This window comes from Pipistrellus hanaki (genome assembly GCF_964339955.1).
Source record: "Pipistrellus hanaki genome assembly, chromosome: 10".
Lineage (NCBI taxonomy): Eukaryota > Metazoa > Chordata > Mammalia > Chiroptera > Vespertilionidae > Pipistrellus > Pipistrellus hanaki.
The window spans coordinates 29,918,962-29,944,888 of NC_140512.1; the positions used below are offsets into that span (position 1 = coordinate 29,918,962).

The following is a 25,927-nucleotide window of genomic DNA, read 5'->3' on the forward strand; positions in this document are numbered from 1 at the left end:
ATGTTTTTCAATGTTAATTGTTATAATAACCACACTGGGACAATTTTTATAAGTGGCAAGTCAGTGACTGGATAAGGGGCAACAATAGGTTATAAACATAATTATTTTTAGTTTTTTAAAAAAGCATATAATTATCGCAAAAGAAAAACACTTGGGAAATAATGGATTAACACGGAGAATCAGAAGTTTTAGAAGATTAGAAAAACAAATTTTAATCTTTTTTAGACTGATTTTTAAAAAATCCACACATGACTAAAAAGAGAAGGGATATTGGAAGCAGACATTTAACTGACTCCCCAAAAGGGATTCAGATTTGCAACCTAAACTCACCATGTTTCTTCCCAGCAGCCATTTTTCTGCTGATAATAAAATTGTTGGGCTGTTTGATCTTCCAGTTAACTGTTCCACCACTTATGCCATCAGCAAAGCTTAATAAAAAAGCTTTTCAGATAAAACAAATGCACAAAAAATGAAATTATTGTTAAATTAAAATGACTCATAGATTACCTACTATTCATTGGGATCAGAATCCTTCTAGCCCAGCCAGTTGTTTAATTCCATTCAATGCACATTTGTTGCAAGTCAATGCAAGGAATATGGTGGCATCAGGTAAATAAGAGACAGTTCCTGCCCCTCGGGGAGCTTACAATCTATAGGGATTTATAATTCATGTATAGAAATATATACATAAAATGTATACATAAATATATACATCACATATAAATACACAATGGTAGAAAACATAGGTGCTCCAAAAACACTGAAGGGGAAGCAAGTATCTCTGGCTAGGAATGTCGAGATAAGTTTAAAGTGTCTTCTAGCCCAGCTGGTGTCACTCAGTGGTTGAGCATCAAGCCATGAACCAGGAGATCACAGTTCCCTTTCATGTCAGGGCACATGCCAAGGTTGCCACCTCCATCCCCAGTAGGGGGCGTGCAAGAGGCAGGTTGATGATTATCTCTCATCACTGATGTTTCTCTCTCTCCCCCTCTCTTCCTCTCTGAAATCAATAGCAAAATATTTTTTAAGTGTCTTCTAAATTCACAGTTGCGTTTTGGAAACATTAGATTGACAGCAATTAAAAGAATAGGGGTAAGAGGATACTAAAAAGGGGACTATCTCTGGAGTGTTGAGTAGCAGCCAGCCAATAAATCAGCAGCTGAAACAAAAGGAAGTAAAGGTAGCGCCAATTCTAAGACATAGTGGAGATAATACTGATAATACTTTTCAAATAGCTAGATGTGGGCTAAAAGGGTAATCAAAGATGGCTTTGGATTTTTGGTCCAGAATGACAGAATAGTGATCTATTAGGAACCCCTCCCCCGAAAAAAAAAAGTTGGTTTCAAGATAAAGAAAATAAATTTAATTTGGAATGTTAAATTTGGGGTACCAGTTAAATATCCCGGAGAAACAATCTAGGAGGAAGATTGAAATACTAGTATAACTCTGGTTCATAGGAGAATTTAATGGGGATTCAGATACAGACTTGAGGTTCATCACCTGAGAAATGATTGTTGAAGCCAAAGCCCCCGCAATTCCTTCAAGAGATCATGCTCCCAGGTAATACACATTGGGCTCTCGTGTACAAAGTGCTTGGAGAAGATATACCTTCATGCTCTTGTCCCATCTGTCTATTTGCCATCATACAAACTACTACTATTACTGCTTAATTTCCCATTTTTCATCCTTACCTTTCAGACTTAATATTTGGGCACCATTTCCTAACCACAATATTGGGTCTCTCTGCTGGCATCTCAGATATGTTTCCTCCGGATTCAGTCTAAGAGTCCCTCAGGACATACCCCATAGTTTTGTCCTAGCTCCTGGAGCTAAAATCCAGCAAAAAGGAATGCACAGAAGTGGGAGGAACAGCAAAGGCAGAAGAACATGTTAATGAATACATTTGCATAGCAAAAGCAGAGAATGATTCAGCAAAGAAACAAGAGGCAGGCAGTAAACAGAGGTTGGACACCAGAGGCTGAAGTGTCTTGTATGTCCACAGAAGAGATGTCAAGAAGGAAACTGTGATCAGCATCCTCAAATATTGCAAAAAGGTCAGAGGATGAGAGCTTAGAAAAGACGGCTAGATGTGGAAAATAAGAAGTTATTAGTGACTCTGTTAAAATGGAGTTCCAATAAAGTGGTAAGCATAGAAGCCAAACTGCAAAAGGTCAAGATGTAGAGGCAGCAAATAAAGTTAATATTTCAAGAACACTGGCCGGAATAGAGAAGCAAAGAGATAAAATGACATGGTAGATTGAAGCGCAGCAAGGTGGAGAGAGGGTTGGTTATTTTCGTGTGGGGATACAGATTTTGTGCATAGGCTGGGGAAAAGACAGAAAGGGAGGATAAAGAAAAGGAACATAACTAAAGAGAAACAATCTAAGAAATGCTGGAATAGGTGGGACCAAGCATACACACAAATAAAATATACCTCATGCATCAGACAGGAAGGATGAGTGGAGACAGAAGCATTTGCTGGGATAGAGGAAACTTAGTGTTGGATCAGAGGAGAAACATACATTGCCTTTTCAAACTGAACTTCAAGTAAAATTCTGAATTACGATAAATACCAAGTTACCTTCCAAAATGAAAATGAAAATGCAATTCAAAACCCAAGCTGTTAAAGACAAGCAAACAAAACCTCTGGTTGATCATTTCAGCGATACCTGGGAGTCGAAATCAAAGGCCCCCCAGCACCCCAAACAGATAAACGACTTGATTGGTATTCAATCTTTTAAATATGCAAACCTAAGTGTACCAATTTTACATCTACCGAAAGGTCAATCTTATGGCTGATTCGGCTAATAAGTGGTTGATTCACTTCAGAACTGAAATTATGTCCTTTAAAGCCTTCATAAAAATACAGTAGTTATTTCCTAAATAATTTAACCTGAAATAGGCTCATAAATGTTCAAAGACTCTTGTGGCAAAATATATTACTCCCCAGGGTTATGCTGCTTACATAAGAATCACCTGGGCAGTTCTTGAAAAATACATATTCAAACATACTCCCAAAAATGCGTAGTTAAATAAAAATAAAAAAATTAGAAACACATAGTCGCCGAAGCCGGTTTGGCTCAGTGGATAGAGCGTCAGGCCGACTGTAAGGTCCCAGGTTCAATTCCGGTCAAGGGCATGTACCTTGGTTATGGGAATATCCCCAGTGGGGGGTGTGCAAGAGGCAGCTGATTGATGATTCTCTCCGATGTTTCTAACTCTCTATCCCTCTCTCTTCTTCTCTGTAAAAAATTCAATAAAATATATTTAAAACAACAACAACAACAACAACAACACATAGTCATGACTTCGCCGTGGAAAGTCTAGATAGGCGGTTTACACAATTTCATCAGGTGATTCTCACATAGAAATCTGAACTCCGAAGACCAAGAGAAGACCTACAGATCCCAAGGGTTATGTATGATATTCAACTGAGTCACATAACATCCACCAACTGTAGGGCCTGACCTTAGAACTGAAAACCTCACCCACTCCTACCTCCAACGGGCCCACAGAGGCAGTCAACGTGCAAGAACGTGTAAGTCACTGCTAGACAGTGTGAAGTCCCAATCTAGGAAAAACAGGAGGCAGCTGGCCAAACTCTTCTCTACAAGTTTCCAAAGAACAAGGACAAGCAGCACTGAGATTTAAACCTAGCACGCCAACCTGGTCCTGAGCAAGGTGCGTTCATGCTTCCTGTCTAACCTAATCCCTACATTACCAAACGAACCTATTAATATGTCTTAAGATTACAGAGGCTGGGTCTCAAAGATGTATGGGGTAAACTCTGCGGCATGCAGGATTCTTTAGAATTCTCCGCTTTTCCATGGATTGGGGAGCTACCACAAAGAAATAATAGTTTGAGTGTCTAGACTGCACCCCTTTTGTTTTTTCCTTTATTCTAGCTCAGTGGTTCTCAGACTCTGTTGTGCATAAAAACTACTCTAAAGAGATATATACACTAAACTGCACAGATTGTACTTTAAGGGCAACCTAAAGAAATGACTAGAATAACTCTACAGGATTTTTTTGTTTTGTTTTGCACCCTGGCTTTTAGAGCCTGACTAAGCCAGTGTGTGATGGAGCGCTACTCCGGGTCCCTGCCAGGGGAAGCTCTCATTGCTTATACTTCCCAGGTCCTATGTAAGGGCAGTCCAGTTGCCTTCCTCAGGATTAAAAATACAAACCTGATTGGGGCCTCAATGGTTATCAAACAGAGGCAGGGTAAAATAGTTTAAACACACCTCACAGATATTGCTCTAATGGAAGGCCAACACTGCTTTGAGCATATTCATTTTTTTAAAAGTTCCTATTGATCCATCGAAATTCCTACTTTAACCACAGAAGACCACAGCCCAATAAATCTCAATAAAAAGACAACTTTTTGTGACTCTACTCACAAGACAATGTCACAAAAGGCAAGACGGATTGTCACGAATGGGATGTCTACTTAGATATTCAAGACTCACAGCTTGAGGGGGAAAATCTCAATAACATGAAAATAACCATTTGTTTTTAATGGTGTGGATCCACTCGACTAACTTCCTGTATAAAAAAGTTACTGCAGTCTGCACCCTGACAAATGCAGAATCCTCCCGGAAACAGGCTAGTGCTTTAAAATTTGATTTTTCATTAGAAAAGGCCCAACAATTTTTTTTTTCTGTGAGCACAAATTTCCTTACTTAGGATAGGAAAATATGCCTTAATTTTTTAAATATTCCACCTATAACTTTCAAGATTAATTCTAATGAGGGAGAGAGAAAAAGCCAGCATGTACAAATTGGTGGATTCTTTTCAAATATGATTGACCATCCTCAGAAATATTGAAAGGAACTCCACTGTGCTCACGCGTTCAGGCTAATATATGCTATAATTGTACCTGGATGTGTTTTTGCTCTAATTCAGAAACACAAAAGCAAAGAATTACATGCATGCTGCGCTTACACAGCCCCGACTAAAAAGGCAGTCACAAAATTAGCTAGCATATCAAGTTATACAATTTATTCAGTTCCTCAGTGCTCCCTCTGAAAAATCATCAAAGTCAGAATTAATCCAAAGGAGTCTGGCATGCCCTTATATTCCCTAGAAACCATCCAATACTTAAAGTTTGTCTTAAAATCCCATGATTCATTCGAGTCTTGTAGCGGCATGACTACCTTTCATCTGGCCTGGAGCAAGCACTCTCAAGAGACAGAACTCTTTCCTAAATGTGAATAATTTGCTGACGGGGGGAGGAGGGGTGGCTACTTAATAAAAGCAATTGAAGAGTGAATAGTGACTGATTGCTGATGAGCTAATCAGAATGTCAAGAGATAGACATGATAAAAAATAATAACTTACTCCAACATCACTGTCGAAGTAAACAGCAGGATATGTCAAATGGAATTTAATGTGATTAACACACTTGCCTTACAAGCAAGGTGAGTCCACTACTTCCTCACTATTCATATTTCCCGGGAAGGGGTTACAGACCTTGTTTTCATAAATCGGATGTAGAGCTGACATCCCCTGCATCGCTCCCCTTCTCTCACCGATCCTATGTCACCGTGCTGCTCCCTTACTCTCTGCATTCCCTCTTCTTTTCCTCTATGCAGCTGCCCATACCACTTTTTAAATGGTCTCACATTGTTCTTACATTTCTCTCTCTCACAAAATGTTAGCTGACATTATTATTAGCTACCATGTTTTGAGTGCTAAGTGTGAGGCACTCCACTAAGGGACACATACATGTTAACTAATGTAATGCTTATGGTAACGGCTTTGTGATGTACTTATTAGTTCCATTTTGCAATGATAAGAAGTCTTAGGAAATGATGTAGCTTATCCTGGGTCATACCTTTAGTGAGTGGCAGAGCTGGATTTTTAACCCATTTTTTGACTGGCTCCAAAAGTTCATCAATAGAACTTCCCAAGCCCCCAGGTTAAATGCAAAAACAAGTTCAAACTATATATTTTAATGTCATTTGAGATATGACTATTATTATTAGTAAGTCATCTTCAATTTATTTTTCTTTCCAGAAAAAACAAAAACAAAGGCTTTCCCTGACTGCTGGATTAGAATAGCTAGCAAGGAGGCAATGGTCGTGGAAATTAACCCCATATTCACACAGACACACACACACACACACACACACACACACACACACACACCCCTCATTAAGAGAAGGTTAACATGTTATATGTCATCAGGTATTTGCTGATGAGAACTCCCCACCTCCACCTCTGTAAGGAGTGAGGAAAAGCTGTCCCTCAGAGAAGCGCAACAGCAAGAACGCCAGAGTAAGAAGCCTCCAAAGTTTGTGAAAACAGAAGAGCGTGGCAGGGTATGACATGAGCAATTATTTAATACAACTAAGTTACTAGATATTTAATGTTCGCACAAGCTTGGAAAGACATTCGCTGAGAGTGAAATGAGATTGGAGTACAGCAAAGCAGTGCATAGTATCAGATTATAGATATACTGGAGATAGAGAGCCTGGGTTCAACCCCAATTTTTGTCTGTTGGGCAAGTTATTCCATTTTTCCGCCTAGTGGGAAGCTGGGGTACAGTGCCCACTTCATAGGGATGTTGTGAGTGTTAAACAAAATAATGCATTTAAAACCCTGAGGAGACTGCTTAGCACATAACTCAAACCCTGAGTCATTATGACCTCTAGTCTTCAGCTAATATGAAGAACATTTTAGATTTCTTTATATGTGATCTTAAAAAAAAATAGATGTTCAAATAAAAAATCTTATTGTTACTATAGTTGGTGTTTTAAAATATATAACACCTTCTTTTGTTTTTCTCGAGGACATAAGACACATGAAAAATGATTATATTTCTAAGGCAGCCTGGAGTAAACGCTCTGAGCATTTACCTCTGCTCCGAGCAAAGCAACAAGCCCATGGGCTCCAACCCTCCCAAACGCCACAGGGCCTCTTGCAAGGCTATGAGGATGGCATTCTAGCAAGCCTTCATTCAGCGCTGGCCACAGCGTACCTGTTGAGAGCTGCAGTTTAACCCTTCTGAGGAAAGCCAGATACAATAAGAAGCGAGTTCAATACTGATATTCGTCCCCTCTGACTCTCATCAACTCGGGTTTATGCTGAGGAAAGAATGCAACAAAATCAAAACCGAATGAGCACGAGATTCACCTTTGCTTTACTCATATGAGAGCTGAAGGGGGGAATCAGTCAATAAAAGAAGTGTTGGCTTAATAGAAGAGTTGATGGCAAGGGAAGGGTTATCCACTTCTTGGTAGTTTTACTCTTTTGTTCAAATAACCCGACCGAGGCATATAACAGTATTACCGGGTTTCCCCTGCCCGGAAATAGAACTACCTGTATTTTCTCTCAAAAAAAGTTAGATGAGTAAGGCGCACCAGTGGGACCCATCACGAAAGGGATGCTTAGGATATGCGGTGATGACATGAACCATCACTATTTAATATCCTCCTCCGCAAAATGTTGGACTGTTCTGAAATTAATAAAATGAGTGAAAGGCAGACTACACAACAGTATATTAGACTATATAAAATCTAGACTATATGATAGTGCAGTCTAGTGGAAGATTAAGAGGTACAGTGTAAGAACTACTGGGTTAGGGAAGTAAAACTGTAGGGGGAACATCTCTTCAAAATAAAACATAATCATGCTTACAAGGTTTTCCAATTAAGAAAACTCTGAAAGGAAAAGACTCTCATCTTAGCTGTTTACCTGCAATTGTCATTAATTTTCTTTTCTATAAAAGCCACACGTTCTCGTTGTAAGTCATTCCTGTCAAATAGCACAACCAGGGGTGGGGGTATAAAATACAAAAGTTCCCTTTCATGAATCTGTTGCCATCCCTCCGATGCCACTCTCCATAGTCTTTGCATCTTCCCGTATCCCCTGTAAACATGTTTGCATGCATGTACACATAAACACTTGTATGCTTTCTTACATAATGCGATCCCACTTTTTCACTTAGCCTATCTCATGAACATGTTTGCAGGATATTGCTTATAAGGTTGCATGGCTTTATGTTGCGTGGCTCAGTCATATTTTTTTTTCTTTTTAACCAGCACCTCAAATCCAGCCTCTCCAACGAGGACCTCAGATCGGTCCCTTACAGCCTGGTCCTCCGGCATGCCTCATCCTCACGAAGAGGAACAGAAATCTAGAAATCGTCCTTGACATCGCTTCCTGCCCAAATTCAATCCATGGCCCCCTCCTGAAGCTGTTTACTCTTTAAAAATGTCCCTCCTATCTCATCGCCCCCCACTCCCCAGCCCAGGAGGTCATCGCTTGCAGCCCGGATTGCGAAAAGCATAGCCTTGGAGCTCATCTGCTGCAATCTCTTCTGACCCTTTCAACCCTCCCTGCACAAAGCCGCCGGGGCACGCTTTTTGAAATGTGCAGCCGATCACGCCCCGTTCAGACCCTCCAACTAGTTTCTATAGGTTTTAGGGGGGAAAGGTTACGTTCTTTGAAGTGGTCTAACGGGTTCCGCAAAATTTGCTCCCTCACCTCCCGTCTCCCCTCCTGGCACACTGTGCTCCCCTTTCCCTCCAGGCTCCAACCTCACTGGCCTTCGTCCAGCGCCTTCTATCAGCCAAGCCAGCGTGCCCCCGGGGCCCCCAGAGATCTTTCCTTTCTGTCAAATGTACCTCTTCTTTTCACCTCAATAACATTTACTCATCCTTGAGCTCTGAGTGCTTCCTTAGAGAAGCCTCCTTTGATCCCCCTGTCTAAGTCCACAACTTAGAAATTCTAGCGGTGTTCGTAGCAAGTATCACAGGTCCAGGGGCACATATATGTGGGTGATTATTTAATTAATCTTTGTCAACCCCAACAGGGTAAAAGTTCCATAATGGCTGGGAACTCGGATTCCCTGGACACACAGGGGGTCTCAAAACCCGTCGCCATCAAAAACACAAATGAAGAAAAAGAATGATCGCTTAGTAAAGATGACCACTATTTTTCTAGCTTTCCCATGATTACTATCAATGCTCCAATAAGCATCCTTATACTTTTATCTTTGAGCACTTTCACAAACACATCTGTGAGCTAAACCCTCAGAAGTAAACCGGCTAGGCAAAAAAATAACATCCATTTGTCATTGCGATGCGCACATGTAGCAACCTGCCCGGTTCCCGCTTCTGCGGCACTGGCCTGTGATTAGAATCCACTCTATTAACGATAGATAATGAAAGATGCTAAAGATGCTGCTGTAATGATGAACTATTTCATAGGGGAGAAAAGCCAATGTCATTTTACTGCTAAGTGAGAAACACCAATTTCCCGAGGAGAGGAAAATTAAACAGCCTCGGGTTATTTCTTTTTCTCTTTGCCTCTGCATTCCGAGGTAAAAGAGCAACTTTTCCTCTACTGCCTGGTCCTGAAGACATGGGGAACTGAAATGTAGCCACCACAGGAAAATGAACTGGGATCTTTTCTTTCAAACTCGCAGGGAGCCCCGCATCTCCATGATAATCCAAGAGGTGACCAGATGAATGAGTGCAAAGCTGAAGAATGGGAAAGAATGTATGCCAGGGCTGCCTAACTCCTAAACATTTCTGAAATGAGCGGCTCCGTTTGTCCGGAGAGAAAAAGTCTGCCTTCCATGTCACCACAGATGCCGTGGCGATTCCCGGGGTCCGGAATGCCGGGGATCCATTCTAAAGTCTAATTAGTCCGAGGCAATTAAGCAGAAAGTGAGACATGCTAAAGAATGGTGCTTTTTAAGGAACAAAACACATGGCAACCGCTATTGCATCAATACTGCATAAAAATCCTTAGAGGAAGACACAAAAAGATAAAAATTCTACCAAAGTGATTCAAGAAAAGAGCACTTGAGCTTTTTACTAACAGATTGGTGTTTTTTTTGAGTGTTTTTTGTTTGTTGGTTTGTTTTTTTGAGAATACAGCATTAAGAATCATGCCAGCAACCCCTGTTTTGAGGCTTCCTATTCATTTCTGAAATAAGTTCTCAAAATTTCAGGATGCAAACATGGGGGCCCCTCCACTGCCCTCCCCGGGGAGCAGGAGCACACGGGCCCTCGGGGATGCTGGCCAGCAGCCGCCCGCGGGGCAGGTGCACCAGCCGTGCCAAGCCAGCCGCTCCGCGTGGAGTGCTTCTCCCGGAAGCAGGAGTGCGGCCTGTGGCTTCCTCGGCAACAGCCCGGGAAGCCAGCCAGCAGGAGTGGCCCTGCGCGCTGCCGCAGACCCACAGCCCTGCACGGCTCTTTGATAAACGATGGAACAAGGAGACACTTGATCAACACGAAAAATACACTAAACACACTGGCTGCGTTTCTGACCTGACGGTTGGGGGAAAGGATGAAAGTTCTGGGTATGGAGGGAAGAGGCAGGAAAAAAAAGAAAAAAGAAGAAAAAATGGCAGGGAAAAGTGAGTGGAAAGAGATAACTAAAGAATGTCCTTGCTTCACATCTCTCCCTGGCAGTCCCTTCAGTTTTCAAGGCTCTGGTCTATAAAAAAATGGTTTCGGTGGGGCCAGACCCTTTACGGGCTATCTATCGCTCCTCAGAAGTGGAGCCCTGCATGCATACTTGCACCGCATTTTCAAAGTCAGATAGGGTAATCAAAACAAGCCATCAATGGGCAGATGGACAGAGAGTCTGCCCTGAGACATGTTTGAGACACGGAGAATGTCCCCCTGCGGCACTCCGAAACCAGGATGACCTGAGAGAGAGAGGGGTCGAGAGAGCACAGTTGCCAGAAACTACTTTTGATGGGAAGGTTTTATTTTTCTACTGAAAATAAAGCAAATATGTTAAGTATTGCAAGGACATATAAGAGGGGTGTGGGGGGGGGGGCGCGTGGAGGTAGAAGGAAGAATTGCCCCACATGTCCTCCGGGGTAAGAGGCTCCACCAGCAGAGATCTGAGCTGTCCTGAACCAGCAGCCAGCAGCAACCTGCTCCCCTGAATCCTGAGTGCCCCCAGCATCTGTGGCCCACTCTGCCCAAAAGCCTGATCCCAGGGAGCTGGAAACCCGAAGGAAGGAACAATTCTAGGGAGCAAGTAATGCTAGGACACTTTGGGAGGGCGGGGAGAGGGAGCAAGGGAAGAAAACTTTAATTCTCTTCTCGGGTTTTCAAGTTTGAAATGGAATGAGAGGGGAGAAAGGAACGCATTTCAGTTGCCCTGTTTGCAGCAGTTTTCAAGTTGTAAGAGATCAAATTGCAACAGGCAGGACTATTTGTTTTAGACAGCTGATCAGAAAGAATAAAATGTTTCCATCACAAGTATCTTTGCTGTCTGTCCTACATCAAAAACGCTATCATGGCCTTCAAGGGAAATGTTCCCTGCAAGAAAGGTGACTATTTTTCTGCTGTTTTAAAAGAACGGACCGGGTAAGGGTGTTAGGTTGATTCTCTTGCTGAGCTGCGCTGTTAGGAGGGTCTCCGGCATGAAACACTGTCACCCACTGGCACTAATTCAGCTTTCTGAGACACACAGAAGAGTTTATGTCTACTTTCAGTCGTCAAGCTAAACATTTCCAGGCTCTTTGAAGATAGCTCCTGTGACAGGACTGCCAGGCCTCTCACCATCCCCGCAGACTGCTCTGGAAGTTGTCTGATTTGTCAACATCTCTCTTTAAATGTGACAGCCAGAGATGGACACAGTACTACAGATGTGGTTAATTAGAGCAGGGCACTATTAATTTTTGTGACATATGGGCACTATTCTATGACCAGAATCTAAATTTGATTTTATTTTTTTTGCAGCCACATCATGCTGCTGGTTCATATTAACCTTTTTTTTCCCCCTCAAAAAATCACCACCATGTAAAGCCACCTCCTTCCTCACACTTCAGTGAATTAGGATGCACTGACTAGTATAAAATATCTTTTTGCATAGCATGGCAACCTATTTAATCCATGTTAACTCTAAGTTCTGTTATCGAACACTAACAGTGATCCCTTTTTAAAGCAAGTGCCCTAGGTCTTCATCAAAGTCATTCATAAAAATTCTGAAGAAGAGAAGAACCGGTGTGAAAGCGTGTGGTTCTGTGCCGGCTGGGGACCACTGCTGGACCCGCGCTCAGTCACCCACACACCTGGCAGGTGCCGGTTCAGCCGGAGTCACGCTCACAAAGCAATTGTCACACACGAGAGCATCCTAAATCCCTGACAAGTGCTTTGTGGAATGCAAAATTCACTTATCTTTCAAAACAAAGTGTAAAAAATCTGCACCTATTAAAATGATAGTCATGCAAAAAAATATATATATGCACATGCATCCGACTAGAAAACCAGCAGCATCCATGCACATGTTCCAAGAGCAGACTGCGGGGATTGTTTTTACTCCATCCTGTCTTTGCTATAGTGACATTGTCTTAAAAGTTGAAGACCCCGGGATTTTTGCTTCCAGAGCCTTTTGCTTGGAGGCAGTTCATGTGAAACAGCTTCAAGAGCATCTGATCCTAACAGTCTGAAAACCCCAAGCTGAAAAAATAGTCCTTTCAAAAGACTTGTTGATCCTTAGAAACACCAATTTCTCCTTTTTTTATTTTTTATTTTGCATTGCTACTTTTGGTTTAATATTTCTGGAAACCAGGGAGATAGCAGACTGGATCCTGAAGTTTAGAAAAAGACTGGATTTTTTTTTTTTTTTTTTTCGTCTGTGTGTCCGAGATATCTCTTTGTCTTTGCTCATTGGAAAGAATGGAAATAAACACAAAATCACCATGTTACTATTTCTGTGAAGCCCCCGACTGAAACAGAGCTCCAGCCAAGAATCTCTCACAGACGAGTACACCCATAGCATCTATTCACCGAGAGCCCCTTTCAAAACACTAAGAGTAGAATCAGCAATAGAATTTGCACTGCTATTTAGAACGGAGGTAAGGATGAGTTTTAAGAAAAGGGGACCGATGGAGTAAGCGTGGTCAATTAGTTAAAAAGAAAAAGGAACATGGTAACTAGTTATACTGGAGAAAACGTGATCTGTAAATACGGCACATATTAGAATCCCACCCAATTTGAATATTTGATTGGGAAATGTTAACATGCCAGGTTTTCTTCACATTTTGGTTTGAACGTGGTTTTCATCCATGGAAAGCCGGTGTTAGAGAAACTGGATACCTATTATCTTTATCTCTTTGGGGTTGTCTCTCACCAGTACTTTTTCATTACAGTAAGTGAAAATTCCACTTTGCTTAGAAATACAATTTGTCAACAGTACTAGATTAAAGCTAAATGTGTGAGGTAAATCAACAGCTTTTAAATTTATAGCAAACTCTTACAAGAAATGGATAAAATGATCAAATACCAAGTCCAGTTATTATCTGACCACTGAAAATTTTACTTTGCTTAGAAATAAATTTTCCATACTAAAGCTTCAGCCATTTAAAATAGATAAAATGACCAACTAGAAAGTCCACTTTTAATTTGACAAATGAAAATTCCACATTGTTTTTGAAATACAATTTTCCCACCATTGGAGAAATTCAACTAAATACATGAAGTAAATCAACAGCTTCACAAATAAGTGGCAAATGGTCATTAAATAGGGAAGATGTCCAAATAGAAGTCTAGTTATTATATGACAAGTGAATATTACACTTTGTTTTGAAATACAATTTCCCCACTAAACTAGCAGTTAAATGTTGGTGGTAAGTCAACAGCTTCCTAGATTCAGAGAAAATTTTCATTAAGATGGATTAAAATGTCCAAATACAATGCCCAGTTCTCATTTGGTAAAATAGATAATGCACATTAGCAATGAAATGTAATCTGGCATTACATTTTTCTTTACATGTAATCTTGTGCAAAATAGGTTAAGAAATAGTCAACTCCAGGAACAAATACCTGAGAAAATCTAAAATTCACTTAGGATTCTAAATGTCAAAAAGGTATTAAAGTCTTTGTTAATATTGGGAGGTAGTTTTCAATGTTGTTTTGTTGCTTTAGGTAATGCAAAAATGTTATCTAAAGTATTGTCTATTAACCCTGTATTTTGTTTTTATTTTTAACATTTTGTTGTTTTAGATAAGAAAGGTTAATCAGAACTAGTTATCTACTGATTTCTTCTCTAGAAAAACTGTATTTCTAAGGCAAAGTAAAAATTATTTCATATGTAGAATAAATAACATAAGAAAATACACCAAAATGGTCACTATGTGTATGTTAGAATAGTGAAATCAGAGAAAATTCTCACTTCTCTAGGTATAGATCTTTATGTACTGCATGGTCATTTAAAATTCTACTTAGAAAAAATAATCAACATTTCATTTTTTAAAAGTCTGAAAATGTCATGTTATTTGACAATTAAGTATCCTTGAAAAAAAATGGAGAAAATTCATTAGATCCCTTTTTTGATTTTAGAAATTATATACATACAACTCTCACAAAAATAGGTATTAGTTAGATTAAGTCTGAAAAAACAAATTCCTTAATGCTTCCTGGGGTAATCTTAGAATGGTTACAGGTTACAGGTGATCTTGATTGTCTTCATTTTTTTTTTCAATTTTCTGGAATATTTTTCCCTTACTTTTTGTACAATGAATAGAAATTAATTTTTTTGTGCAATGAATAGAAATTATGGTAAAACTAATACTAAACCTTTTTTTTCAAAAAACAACAAAAATCCCGGTTAACAATTTGAAATGAAAAAATATCAATTGATTCAAACTTGTTGAAACTTTAAAAATCTTGGAGAAATGTATAAACTTGAATTTCCCCTGCCATCTACACTGATTTTTCACCTGACCTTTTGGAAAAGACTATCTGTCGGTTAACAATAAGATGAAGTAAATTTTCTGGATTAAAATAAAGCTAAATATTTGACAGCCCCGCACAACGGTACTCCAGCAAACAAAAGCAATCCTGATATTGTTCCATCTTGCAGAAAAAGCGTGCGCATCCTAAAGATGAAAAGGCGCTTCTAAAAAGAAAATTGTGATTCCCCCCAAGTTCCTAGATAAATATCTCCCATTGTTGGAAATCTGCACTTCATTCATTCATCTACCTAATGGTCAATATTCTATTTCTCGGCAAAGATGCTACAATTTTATTTCTAAGAAGCCTCGCTTTACACAGGAGCCTGCCACCCAGCCGGCTACGGATAACGGGTCAGATTCTTCTTTATTCTCTCTCCGTACAAAACCATCTGTGGCAACGTTACTCCACTACGCTGGATTTTAGCCTTCAAATACAAATGTCTGTTTAAGGAAACTTGTTCAGCTGCAGACACTTTGTTTTCCCATTTCAACTTAAACTTGTTTTGCTCGGATTATCAACAGATTGTCCGTTTTCTCTCTGGGCGCCTCACACTTTGGGGGGCTTACATGGAAACGCGCGTGAAGGCTTTTTTTTGGAAAAAAAAAAAAAAAAAAAGCCTCCTTCCCCAACCTTTCATGGGTCTTGGAAGCCACTGCCATGTCCTCTGCTGTAAAAAACATACATGTTTGTATGTGGGGACGAAATCTCGGCATCCATCGCAGCCGAAAGGCTTGACACGAGGTGGCTGTGACTAACATGTGGCCATGCTCCCCACCAGATTTACAGAAATGTGCCGTGGCGGGGAGGCTAAATCTCTCCGAAAACCTCGTAATCGCCACAAAAGGGCCGTGGCTGCGAGCCCCGGAGCCCGCCAAGCCCGGCGGAGGCATCCGCAGCTGTTTCCGATTGTCTCTGCTTCCTTGAAATAGAGCACTTGGTGGGGCAAATAGTGCGTTTTCGGCGTCTCTATCCCCCGGCCGGGGCCAACCCTGACCCCGAGCTTAGACCCCGGATCTCATGGTCCTGCTCCCCTGCTCAGTGAGAACTGAGAGAGAAACCGGGGACCGCCGCCCAGAAATGCGCTCAGGAAGAAGGGTAAATCAGTTGTTTCAAATGGACATTTTTGTTTTTCTGTTCTCTCCCCATCAGATTCAAGAAAAGGGGGAAAAATGTGTTTTTGTAGAGAGGGGCGAAGCCTGACACCCCTTTCTCATGGCTCGCCTTTGTGCCGCCAAGACCCATCCGTGGGGTAACAACGAGCCCCCCATAAGAATGGGCAAGGACCCCCAGCCCTTTGTTGCCCCCCCACCTCCAACCCTTTGTTTCAGGGATCAGAGGGGTCCACCACCAGGGTTGGAGATGGGGGGGGAGGGGGGAGAAACAGGTTTGGGAATGGAATTTGGAGATAAAATTTCTGCGCTTTCTGGGCAGGGAGGAGCCCTGGGGGGGGGGGGGCGCAAGAAAAAGAAAAGGCCAAGGGTCAAGCCTGGGGAGCGACGCACGAGGCCCAAAAGTGGGGCGGGGGGCGTCCTGAAAGAGGGGTGCAGTGGGGACCCAAGGCAACAAAGAGGGGGCGACGCCCAGAGCACCCAAAGCCTCGGTGGGGGGATGGGAGGGCGGCGGCCAGCTGGCCTTGGCACCTCCCGGGGCGCGCGCGGGTCACTAACCTGTCAGCAAGAAGGTGCCCGTGGTCCAGGGGCTCATCCTGCGCGTCCCCCGACCCTGTCCTGCCCACGCACGAGGGTCTCCCGACTCCCACCGCAGGGGAAACTGCATGCTTGGCCTGCCTAGGCCCCGCCGTCCTCGATCTCCCCTCCCCTCCCTTTCTTCTTTCTTCCCAGCTTGGCCAGTTGAGCATCAGCGGCACCCCGCACCCCCTCCCGTGATCTCGGCCGCCCTCTAGCGGCGGGCCCGCGAAGCGAGGCGGCGCCCCCGCCCCCACCCCCCGCCCCCGCACCCCGTCCGCCCCCCCGAGCTCGCGGGGCACGCTGGGATGTGGCGCCCCCTCCTCTGCTCAGCCTATATAAGGCTGCCAGTCGGCGCTCCGGGTACACGCGCTTCAACTTCGGTTGGTGTGTGTCGAAGAATCCCGACTGCGACCTGGGAAGGAGAACATCGGAGAGCATCGGAGAGGGTCCGCCGAGCCCCGCGGAAGGTCCGCTGAGCGGGCTTCGCAACCGGAGCCTCTCCGGGCTGCGGGGCAGCCAGCGGATCCCGCGCCCGGCACAGGTGTGGGACCCCGTCCTTCCCGCCCTCGCAGAGGAGTCCTCGCGTGGTGAGTATGCGGTGAGAACGTTTTTTGTTCTTTTTTTCCTTTTTTGTTTTCTCCAGATCGCATCCCGTCTCCCCGTTCTTATCGGGGAGATGGAGATCTCCCCGTTCTTATCGGGGAGATGGAGAGTAGCGCCTCGGAATCTCTCCACGAAAAACCTTGTCACGCCTTCACTGGCTTGAACCCAAAAAAAAAAAAAAAACGGAGTGGAGAAACGAAGCCTTCACGGCTTTGATTTCTTTAGAACCCAAGTCCAGATGTGGGCTGTAGACGGACATGAGCTGCGGACGGACATGAGCTGCAGACGGACATGAGCTACAGTCCAATTTGGAATTTGCTCTGCAAATTGCGCTACTCAAGTGGTACGCGCTGCAAACTAATTGGCGCTTCACGCGCCGCAGGATGATAAGCGCTTCAATTGCGCGAAAGGCTGATAAGCGCTTCATTGGCGCTACCAGCCAGGAGGCATTGCAGCGATGTAGGAGCTGCAGATGGACCTGCGCTTTAGATGCGCTGCAAAATCTGAGCTGCAAACGATGAGCGCTACGGGGAAAAAAAAAAAAAGGATCGCACTACAGCGGTGCTTCGTGGAGCTACAAGCTACCACACACGGGAACTGCAGAGGTACATGAGCTGCAGAACAATTTATGCCCTCGAACGCGCTGCAAAGTAAGAACAGCTGCAGAGATATGCAAGCTGCATTGGCGCTACAAAGAAACCAGCTGTAGAGGGATGTAAGCCGCGGAGTAAAATTACTCCGGCTTCTTAGAGGGGGGGGGGGGGACCCCACCCTTTGTCTCTAGCGTACCTTTTGGAATGGTTCCCACTACGTTTTTCTGCAGGTCGGGTCTCTGCGTGCTGGTGGTGGTGGTGGTAGACAAAATGGAGCCCCGGGCAAAAAATTAGCGTTTAACGTTCTGCCCACATCATTCCTGCTCTATAGCAGTGGAGTGGAGTGGAGGGGCCCCGACTTGAGCGGAAAGGGGGATATTTTGGCGGCGGCGGCGGCGGCGGCGGCGGCGGCGGCAGAGCAGGCTGCCTTGCCTAGTTGCGCTAGATGGAAGCGGCGGTCTAGTTGCGGTGATGGCGCGAATCCGCGGCCAGCAACAGTTTGTGGAAACTGTTGGTTTGCTTAGTCTCGGGGAGGGATCGGATCCGGAGGGGATTGCTCTTGTTGCATGAAATGAATCTGGCTGTGGGAGACTTGGTGGGAGGGGTGTCAGGAGGGGGGGTCCTGGGAGAGGCTTGCAGCCAGGCTCAGACCTGCCCCGCCCATTCTAGCGCGCCTTCTCCGCAGTATCGGCTCAGAGCCGCTTAGCGCCACCTAGCGCCTACTGCGAGCGCGCCTCCCCGAGCGCGCCTCCCCGAGCGCGCCTCCCCGGAGCGCGCCTCGCGCCTCGCCAGAGCGCGCCTCCCCGGAGCGCGCCTCGCGCCTCCCCCGCAGCGCGCCTCCCCTAAACGCGCCTGCTAGACCCTCCTCCCCCAATACGTCACTCTGAGCCCGCCTCCTCTGACGCGCTCACAAGACCCCGCCCCGCTCAGAGCCCCCTCCTTGGAGGCGGCTCCCCGAACCCCGCCCCTCCAAGCCCGCCTCCTCTGAGGTGATGGCGCCCCCCCCAGGCCCTGCCTATCCAAAGCCCGCCCCCTCCCTGAGCCCGCCTCCTCTGACGCGGCTCACAAGACCCCCGCCTCTCAGAGCCCCCTCCTTGGAGGTGGCTCCCCCAAACCCCGCCCCTCCAAGCCCGCCTCCTCTGAGGTGGTGGCGCCCCCCCCCCCAGGCCCTGCCTATCCAAAGCCCAGCCCCTCCCGGGCCCGCCTCCTCTGAGCTGGCCTAGGGCCCCGCCTCCCCGGAGCCGCCTGCGCCTGCGCAGTGTGAGCTAGCCCCCACCAGCCCCCTCCGCCAAGCAGGCCCACCACTGCGCATGCGCGCCTTCACTACCTGAGCCTGGCTGCACAGCCCCGCCCTCCTGCGGTTTCTCTTCTGCGCCGTTTTTTGCTTTTTATCCACAGGTGTCTAATAAATATAAGAATAATCAAGAATAAAAATAATAAAGAACAGTTAATAATAATACCTGGAATTCATAAGCACTTTTTATAAGTGCTTTGCATATTAAGTAACAAAAATCCCAGAATTTAAATTCTCGATAGTGGGCTTCAAAGGATGCTTCTATGCTGACATGGCTGGCATGGCGCCTCTAAAGGCAATCCAGCTAAATGTTTTTATTACAAATGAAAAACAAAATATTTTAAATACTTCAACATTTAAGGTTGTTGGTTTTGTTTTTTGTTTTTCGTTTTGCGACCTTATTGGGTTTTTGTGGCGGTACCTGCTGGAACCCCATGCCTTGGTGGATACAAAATAAACAACTTGTGGCTTATTGGTGCTTGGCCTCTGAGCGAGGATGGGGTGTTTAATTGCGTGCTTATGAAGCTGGATTTTTTTTCTCTTGGAACTCAAGGTTATTAGCTCTGGCTGACTTGTCTACATATTCATTAATTGTGCCTGGCATATGGTAGGCACTCATTAAGTATGTGTAAAGTGACCAAAGTAAATTATTTTATTTGATGTTTGCCTTGGTGTCTGCAGGGTTTTTTATTTTATTTTATTTTATTTTATTTTATTTTATGTTATTTTATTTGGTGTCTTGCGCCTGGCTTTTTCCTGTGATGGATTGCTTGCCTTATCTCTCTCACATTTAATAGGAATTTAAAGTATGCATCTTAAAACTCCAATGTAAGCTGTAATTATAACACAACACAACTAAATTAATTCAAAATACTCAAAATAATTAGCTATTTTTAAAGTCAAAAGCTAATTATTTAAATTCGGGGCAAATGGATTATTTAATGGTACATAATTGTCATTTAAAATTTTAAATTTGTGTTAATGTAACAAAGTGGTTACATTACAAAATATAGATTGAGGGTTTTAACTGGCATTATTAAACATCTCTTTAAAATAAATCCATACTTTATGGCCAGTCATATGTACCATGTTTATCTTTCTAATTAAATAAATTTAAAAACCTGGTTCTATATTATTATAAACCATGAGCCAGGACTTTGTTATGGGAGGAATTTGGGGACTTTGGCTCCCCCCCATCTGTCACATCCTACCCCACCCCCAACAAGTATACAAACATGTAATTATCATAATTACAGCTTTCAGCGAGTCCCCTGGCCCCTGTGACCCCCCTTGGCACCCTGACCCTCCCATCCCCCCCTTGGAAACTTGGTGTCTTCATTTTAAAGAGGTTCAAACCTGTGGTGAAAACATGTGCATATGAATGAGCTTGCATTTCACAAAAGTACACATAGTACTTTAAAAAAAAAAATTGGACATTTGAAAACGTAAAACAATAAAGACTTGCTTAATGAAGTGTCATTTCCTAACAGAATGTTTAATGTACAGCGGTCTTTGGTGTGTTCGGGGTATAGACATTTTTAGAGGTCATCCTGAAGAGGCCAGGATTAAACAAATGTATGTATTTAATTTCTAAAAAGACTAACACAAAACTCTTTCATATGTAATGACGTCACCTGTCCCAGGTGGCTTGGCTTTATGCTTGTGTCCTTCCAGGTTCAGCAGTGGGGCCTCTTGACCCCTGTCTCCCCAATCTGGCCCCCCTCTTAAGGGGGCGTTTAAGGAGCTGTAATGTAAATCCAGTCACAATGCTCCTGTTCCCTTATTAATCTGTGCTCCAGTTGCTGTTAAAACATTTTAAAACTTTCCTGACACTGAAAGTTAACCTACCTGCCCACTACCCTATCACCTTTCTTAAAACTTGGAGTCCCACTCCAAAGTTAGAGTTCCTGAGAGTGGGGGCTGAGGCCTGATATTAGTAAAGGTCAGGGGTCACAACTGGTGACCAAATAAGGCCCTGAATTTGTTTGACCAGCACTGGAGTTACATTTTTTTAAAAGATTTGAATGTATTTGGGAGGGGAGGCATGTATCCCCCAGTTACATAGATGCAGCCCCTCCCTCTTGTCTGAACTTCAGGCCTTTTCTCACTTTCCTGTTACCTTCCTGTCTACTAAAAACATGTTAATTTTAAACCCTTATTGATCTTGTTTCCCTAAACAATTCGGTGATTATTGGCTAATTTCCTAATGTGTTGTTATTTCTGACCTATCATTGTGTTTTGCAGATGTTAAAACCATCAGACCTCAATAAAGCCAACTCACTCCAGTGACTGGGATTGATTGACATGTAGGTTAACCTTTCTGACCTGGTCAATCTGCGCCAGGCCTCTTCAGAATCTGTATTTTCAAACTCCTAATATCTAGATGACAGAAATGGCACCTGAGTCACCTGACCTGTGGATTTTTTTTTTTTTTGGGGGGGGGGGCAATAAAACTCTTTAATTTCTTAAATTTAATAAATAAAAATAATTACATTATTTGAGTGTCACCAATACAATTGTCTTTAAGGCATTGGAAATGAAATTAAATATCAAACTAAAGTGTATTAATTGCATCTTCTACTTTTTAAAAACAAGTATTTTATCTTGAAGGTCATTGATTGATTATTTTATAGCCTAAGTTATTAAAGTAATTAAATATAAATATAAAGTAATTAAATATTAAATATATAGTTAAAAATATTAAAATGGCACATAGTAAACATGTCCTTTAAGGACTTTGCTTGCTGAATAGCCACTCCTTGGAGAGGCCACACCAACAGCAAAGGGCAAAGGGCATATAGGATGTCAGTTTTCCAAATTTGACAACATGATGTTCATTAAAAAAAATTAAAATAATTTAATTACTCTACATACATTTACCCCTGAACTCAGGAGGAATATGGGCACTATGTGATTGTCACCTTATACATAGTTAGGACCTTTAGTCTCTTCTCTCCCATATCCCCACCCCCACACTATTCAACCCAAGGAATTCAGCCCTATCCCACTAGAACTTATAAACTTTCAAGTGGGGCTCCATTAATAACTCCTTTTTTTAAAAAGCAGGCATTGCAAACTGGTGACCTGCAAGTCAAATGAGGCCCTGGATTTGTTTGACCAACTCAATATTAAAAATAAATAAAATAGTATCTTTAGGTGGGAAATGCAGTGCCTAGATCGTCATAGTTGCAGCCCCTCCCTGTTTTAATCCCAGCCTCTTTACACAGGAAGTAGACATTTCTGCTTTCGTATTAGTTACCTGATTAATATCAGCTAACAGTTATTAAAAACTCACTATGTGCTTTTCCTGCACTATTTAATTCAACCCTTATTCTAAGTTTGAGGTATACTATTATTGGGCTCTATGTATATAGCCCAGCTCCTCCTAGGAGGTAGCAACTGATATTTGTTAATTGCATACATATAATGAGGAGGAAAATTGATATACACATATTGCTGCTCAGTGCCATTTCTGTCCCATAGGAATTTCTTTTTGGGAAATCAAATTATGGTCAGAAAACTAGTCTAGACAATCCTATGTGTTTTCTGGCAGATTTTTTATTTATTTGCTATATTACCTGTAACTTCTTTAATAACTGTTTTAAAAAGTTATCATTTTGGCTTTCTCTTGTGTAATTAATTTGGTAGCCATCTTACCTTGGACGTTTCTTGCTTGAATCTCTGGATTCAAAACAAGTTTGGAGTGTCTTGGCATTCTTTTATAGTCATAGTTAAGCAGTGTACTGTTGATACAGTTATGTATTATTGAATCATAATGAATAGGTGATTTTTGAGGAGAAAAACATCATTTGAACATTAAAAAAGAAGTGTTTTTTTCCCCATTACCTATTGTTTCTTTGTATAGGGTTTTGTTTATTAACTATTAATGTAAGCAAGTAAAGAGATACTTTAAATACTCATGTATTTAAAGTACCTTATACTTTAAATACTCATGTATTTAAAGTATTCTTTAAGCTTTAAATACTCATGTATTTAAAGCACTTTACATGCTAAGTTCTTTTTATTGTGCTTCTTTGACTGTACGTGTTGAGTTATGTTTTCATCCTCATTTACAGAAACAAAAAGCATTTGAAAGCAAAAAGAAGAAAGGGTGGAAGAGGAGGCCAGGACCCAGGCCCTCATCCCCACAGAAGCGAAGCCACAGCTGGGAGGTCTCCTCCCACCCCAACTGCCACCCTGGGGCCCGCCGACTGCCCCCCGCCTCCCCCTCCTCCCCCCCCCAACGACCCCTCCTCCAACAACAACAACAACTGCCAGAAGGATCAGGGCAACCCCAACAGCCAGGAGCGCCGCCGGCGTGAGAACCTCTCCCAAGAGATCAACGACCTCCGCGAGAAGGTCATGAGGCAGTCCGAGGAGAACAACAAGCTGCAGGACCAGGTGCAGAGGCTCACGCAGGAGAACTCGAACCTCCGCGAGCAAGTGGGGCCCAACCCCCCGGAGGAGGAAGAGGAGGAAGAGGAAGAGGAGGAAGAGGAGGAAGACGACGAGCTGGAGCTGTGCGGCGCGGCGGCGGCTGCTGTCCCCCTGCCTCCCGAGGTGGACGAGGGCTCCGAAGACCTGCCCGAGAAGTTCGACGGCAACCCCGACATGCTGGTGCCTTTCATGGCGCAGTGCCAGATCTTCATGGAGAAGAGCAACCGGGACTTCTCCGTGGACCGCGTGCGCGTCTGCTTCGTGACCAGCATGATGACCGGCCGCGCGGCCCGCTGGGCCTCCGCCAAGCTCGAGCGGGCCCACTACCTGATGCACAACTACCGCGCCTTCATGTCCGAGATGAAGCACGTGTTCGAGGACCCGCAGAGGCGCGAAGCCGCCAAGCGCCAGATCCGGCGCCTGCGCCAGGGCACGGGCTCCGTGGTGGACTATTCCAACGCGTTCCAGATGATCGCCCAGGACCTGGACTGGAACGAGCCCGCGCTCATCGACCAGTACCACGAGGGCCTCAGCGAGCACATCCAGGCGGAGCTCGCGCGCCTCGAGGTGGCCCGCTCGCTGCCCGCGCTCATCAGCCAGTGCATCCTCATCGAGAGGAGGCTGGCCCGGGCGGCCGCCGCGGCCCGCAAGCCGCCCACCTCCACCACCACCACCACCACCACCACCACCCGCGTGCTGGTGCTGGCCCGCACCACCCACCACCAGGTGGGCACCACCCACCAGCAGCCGCAGCAGCCGCAGCAGCAGCAGCAGGTGGACCCCACCGAGCCCGTGGGCGGCGCGCGCATGCGCCTGACCCCGGAAGAGAAAGAGAGACGCCGGAAGCTCAACCTGTGCCTCTACTGTGGGAACGGAGGCCACTACGCCGACAACTGTCCTGCCAAGGCTGCCAAGGCTGCTGCTGCCGCCGCCGCGGCTGCCGCCGCCGCTGCTGCTTCGCCGGCGGGAAACTCCCCGGCCCCGCTGTAGAGGGACCTTCAGCGACCGGGCCGGAATTAATAAGGTCCCCACCGGATGATGCTTCATCTCACCTGCAAGTGATGCTCCAGATCCACATCCCGGGCAGACACACCCTGATTGTCCGGGCCATGATTGACTCTGGTGCCTCTGGCAACTTCATCGACTACGAGTACGTCGCCCGCCACGCCATTCCTCTGAGGATCAAGGACTGGCCCATACTGGTGGAAGCCATCGACGGGCGCCCCATAGCATCGGGCCCCGTCGTCCACGAGACGCACGAGCTGATCGTCGACCTGGGAAACCACCGGGAGGTGCTGTCCTTGGATGTGACTCAGTCCCCGTTCTTCCCCATCGTCCTGGGGGTGCGCTGGCTGAGCACCCACGACCCCAACATCACCTGGAGCACCCGATCCATCATCTTCGACTCCGACTACTGCCGATTCCACTGCCGCGTGTACACCCCCATCCCCGCCTTCCTCCCCCCTGCGCTGCCTCCCTTCTTCTTCGCCATCGAGGCTTTCCGAGTGTACCAGCCCGTGAGGTACTACTACGTGCAGAACGTGTACACCCCCGTCGACGAGAACGTCTACCCCGACAACCGCCTCGTGGACCCCAACATCGAGATGATCCCCGGAGCCCACAGCATCCCCAGCGGCCACATCTACTCGCTCACCGAGCCCGAGATGGCAGCTCTGCGGGAGTTCATCGCCAGGCACGTGAAGGATGGTCTGATCACCCCAACCATCGCGCCCAACGGTGCCCAGGTCCTTCAGGTGAAGAGGGGGTGGAAGCTGCAGGTGTCCTACCGCTGCCGCGCTCCCAACAGTGTCACCATCCAGAATCAGTACCCTCAGCTCTCTGTTCCAAATTGGGATGACCAGGCCCACCTGGCCACCTACGCTGAGTACGTTCCTCAGATTCCTGGATACCCCACCTACCCGGCCTACCCGGCCTACCCCGTCGGCTTCGCCTGGTACCCAGTAGGAAGAGATGGACATGGACGCCCGCTCTATGTCCCCGTGATGATCACCTGGAATCCTCACTGGTACCGCCAGCCCCCGGTACCCCAGTATCCTCCGCCGCAGCCGCCGCCGCCTCCGCCGCCGCCGCCGCCGCCGCCCTCCTTCAGCCTGTGAATTCTTTCACGTCCTTCAGGATCTCTGCCCTCAGCGTGTGTCATGGGCAGCTTCTCCATCAGTGACTGTGTGCCAACCTGGGCCCCTGTCTCTTCAGGCCAAACCTGTCACCTCTGAAGAGCCACAGAAGGTCAGGGCCACCCTGGACTTGACGCCCGTCCTGAAATCACCAAAAGATCTCTTGGGAGCAACAAACTATTTGACCAACAAATTAACTTTCTTAACTGCCAATTCTAACCCAAATTCGCAAGTTGACTTCCCAGGTAATCTTGGAAATATTTACAGAGAAGCTGATGCCAACACACGAAATGCTGTTTTCTCTAAAGAGGGGGGAGACATGGAGGAGGAGGATAAAACTTGATTACAGTTTCGGTTCTCTTTAAAGAGAATCGCCGCCTTATTAAGGAAGCCACAATTGACTGGTGCAGTGTGAAACGGCTTCCGCGATCTTTCCGCTGCACCCCTAAAAGCTTCACCTTTGAAC

The 25,927-nt window shown here is 45.0% G+C and overlaps 2 protein-coding genes across 8 annotated transcripts in view; one reads left to right on the forward strand and one right to left on the reverse strand.

The window, feature by feature from the left end:
- Positions 1-16,571, reverse strand: part of SGCE (sarcoglycan epsilon) — a 126,734-nt gene extending 110,163 nt beyond the window's left edge. For 2 of the 4 annotated variants that reach the window (XM_084896693.1, XM_084896692.1), the window contains exon 1: positions 16,379-16,571. In XM_084896693.1, the coding sequence (XP_084752819.1) occupies positions 16,379-16,487 (109 nt within the window). In that variant the 5' untranslated portion in view covers positions 16,488-16,571. The remainder of the gene's footprint in view (positions 1-16,378) is intronic. The other 2 variants (XR_014796111.1, XM_084896691.1) reach the window with 2 other exon arrangements.
- A 154-nt stretch (positions 16,572-16,725) lies between these two features.
- On the forward strand, positions 16,726-24,453 carry PEG10 (paternally expressed 10). 4 transcript variants are annotated; one of them, XR_014796113.1, is made up of 3 exons: positions 16,737-16,997; positions 21,134-21,195; positions 22,966-23,154. XR_014796113.1 is itself a non-coding variant. In XM_084896694.1 (2 exons), the coding sequence occupies exons 1-2, from the start codon at positions 16,993-16,995 to the stop codon at positions 24,314-24,316; spliced, it is 1,356 nt and encodes a 451-aa protein (XP_084752820.1). In that variant the 5' UTR covers positions 16,738-16,992; the 3' UTR covers positions 24,317-24,453. The 4 variants fall into 4 exon arrangements, 1 of the variants encoding a protein (XP_084752820.1); XR_014796114.1 differs by having other exon boundaries at positions 16,737-16,986; XR_014796112.1 differs by lacking the exon at positions 21,134-21,195 and having other exon boundaries at positions 16,726-16,986.
- The last annotated feature ends 1,474 nt before the right edge of the window (positions 24,454-25,927 follow it).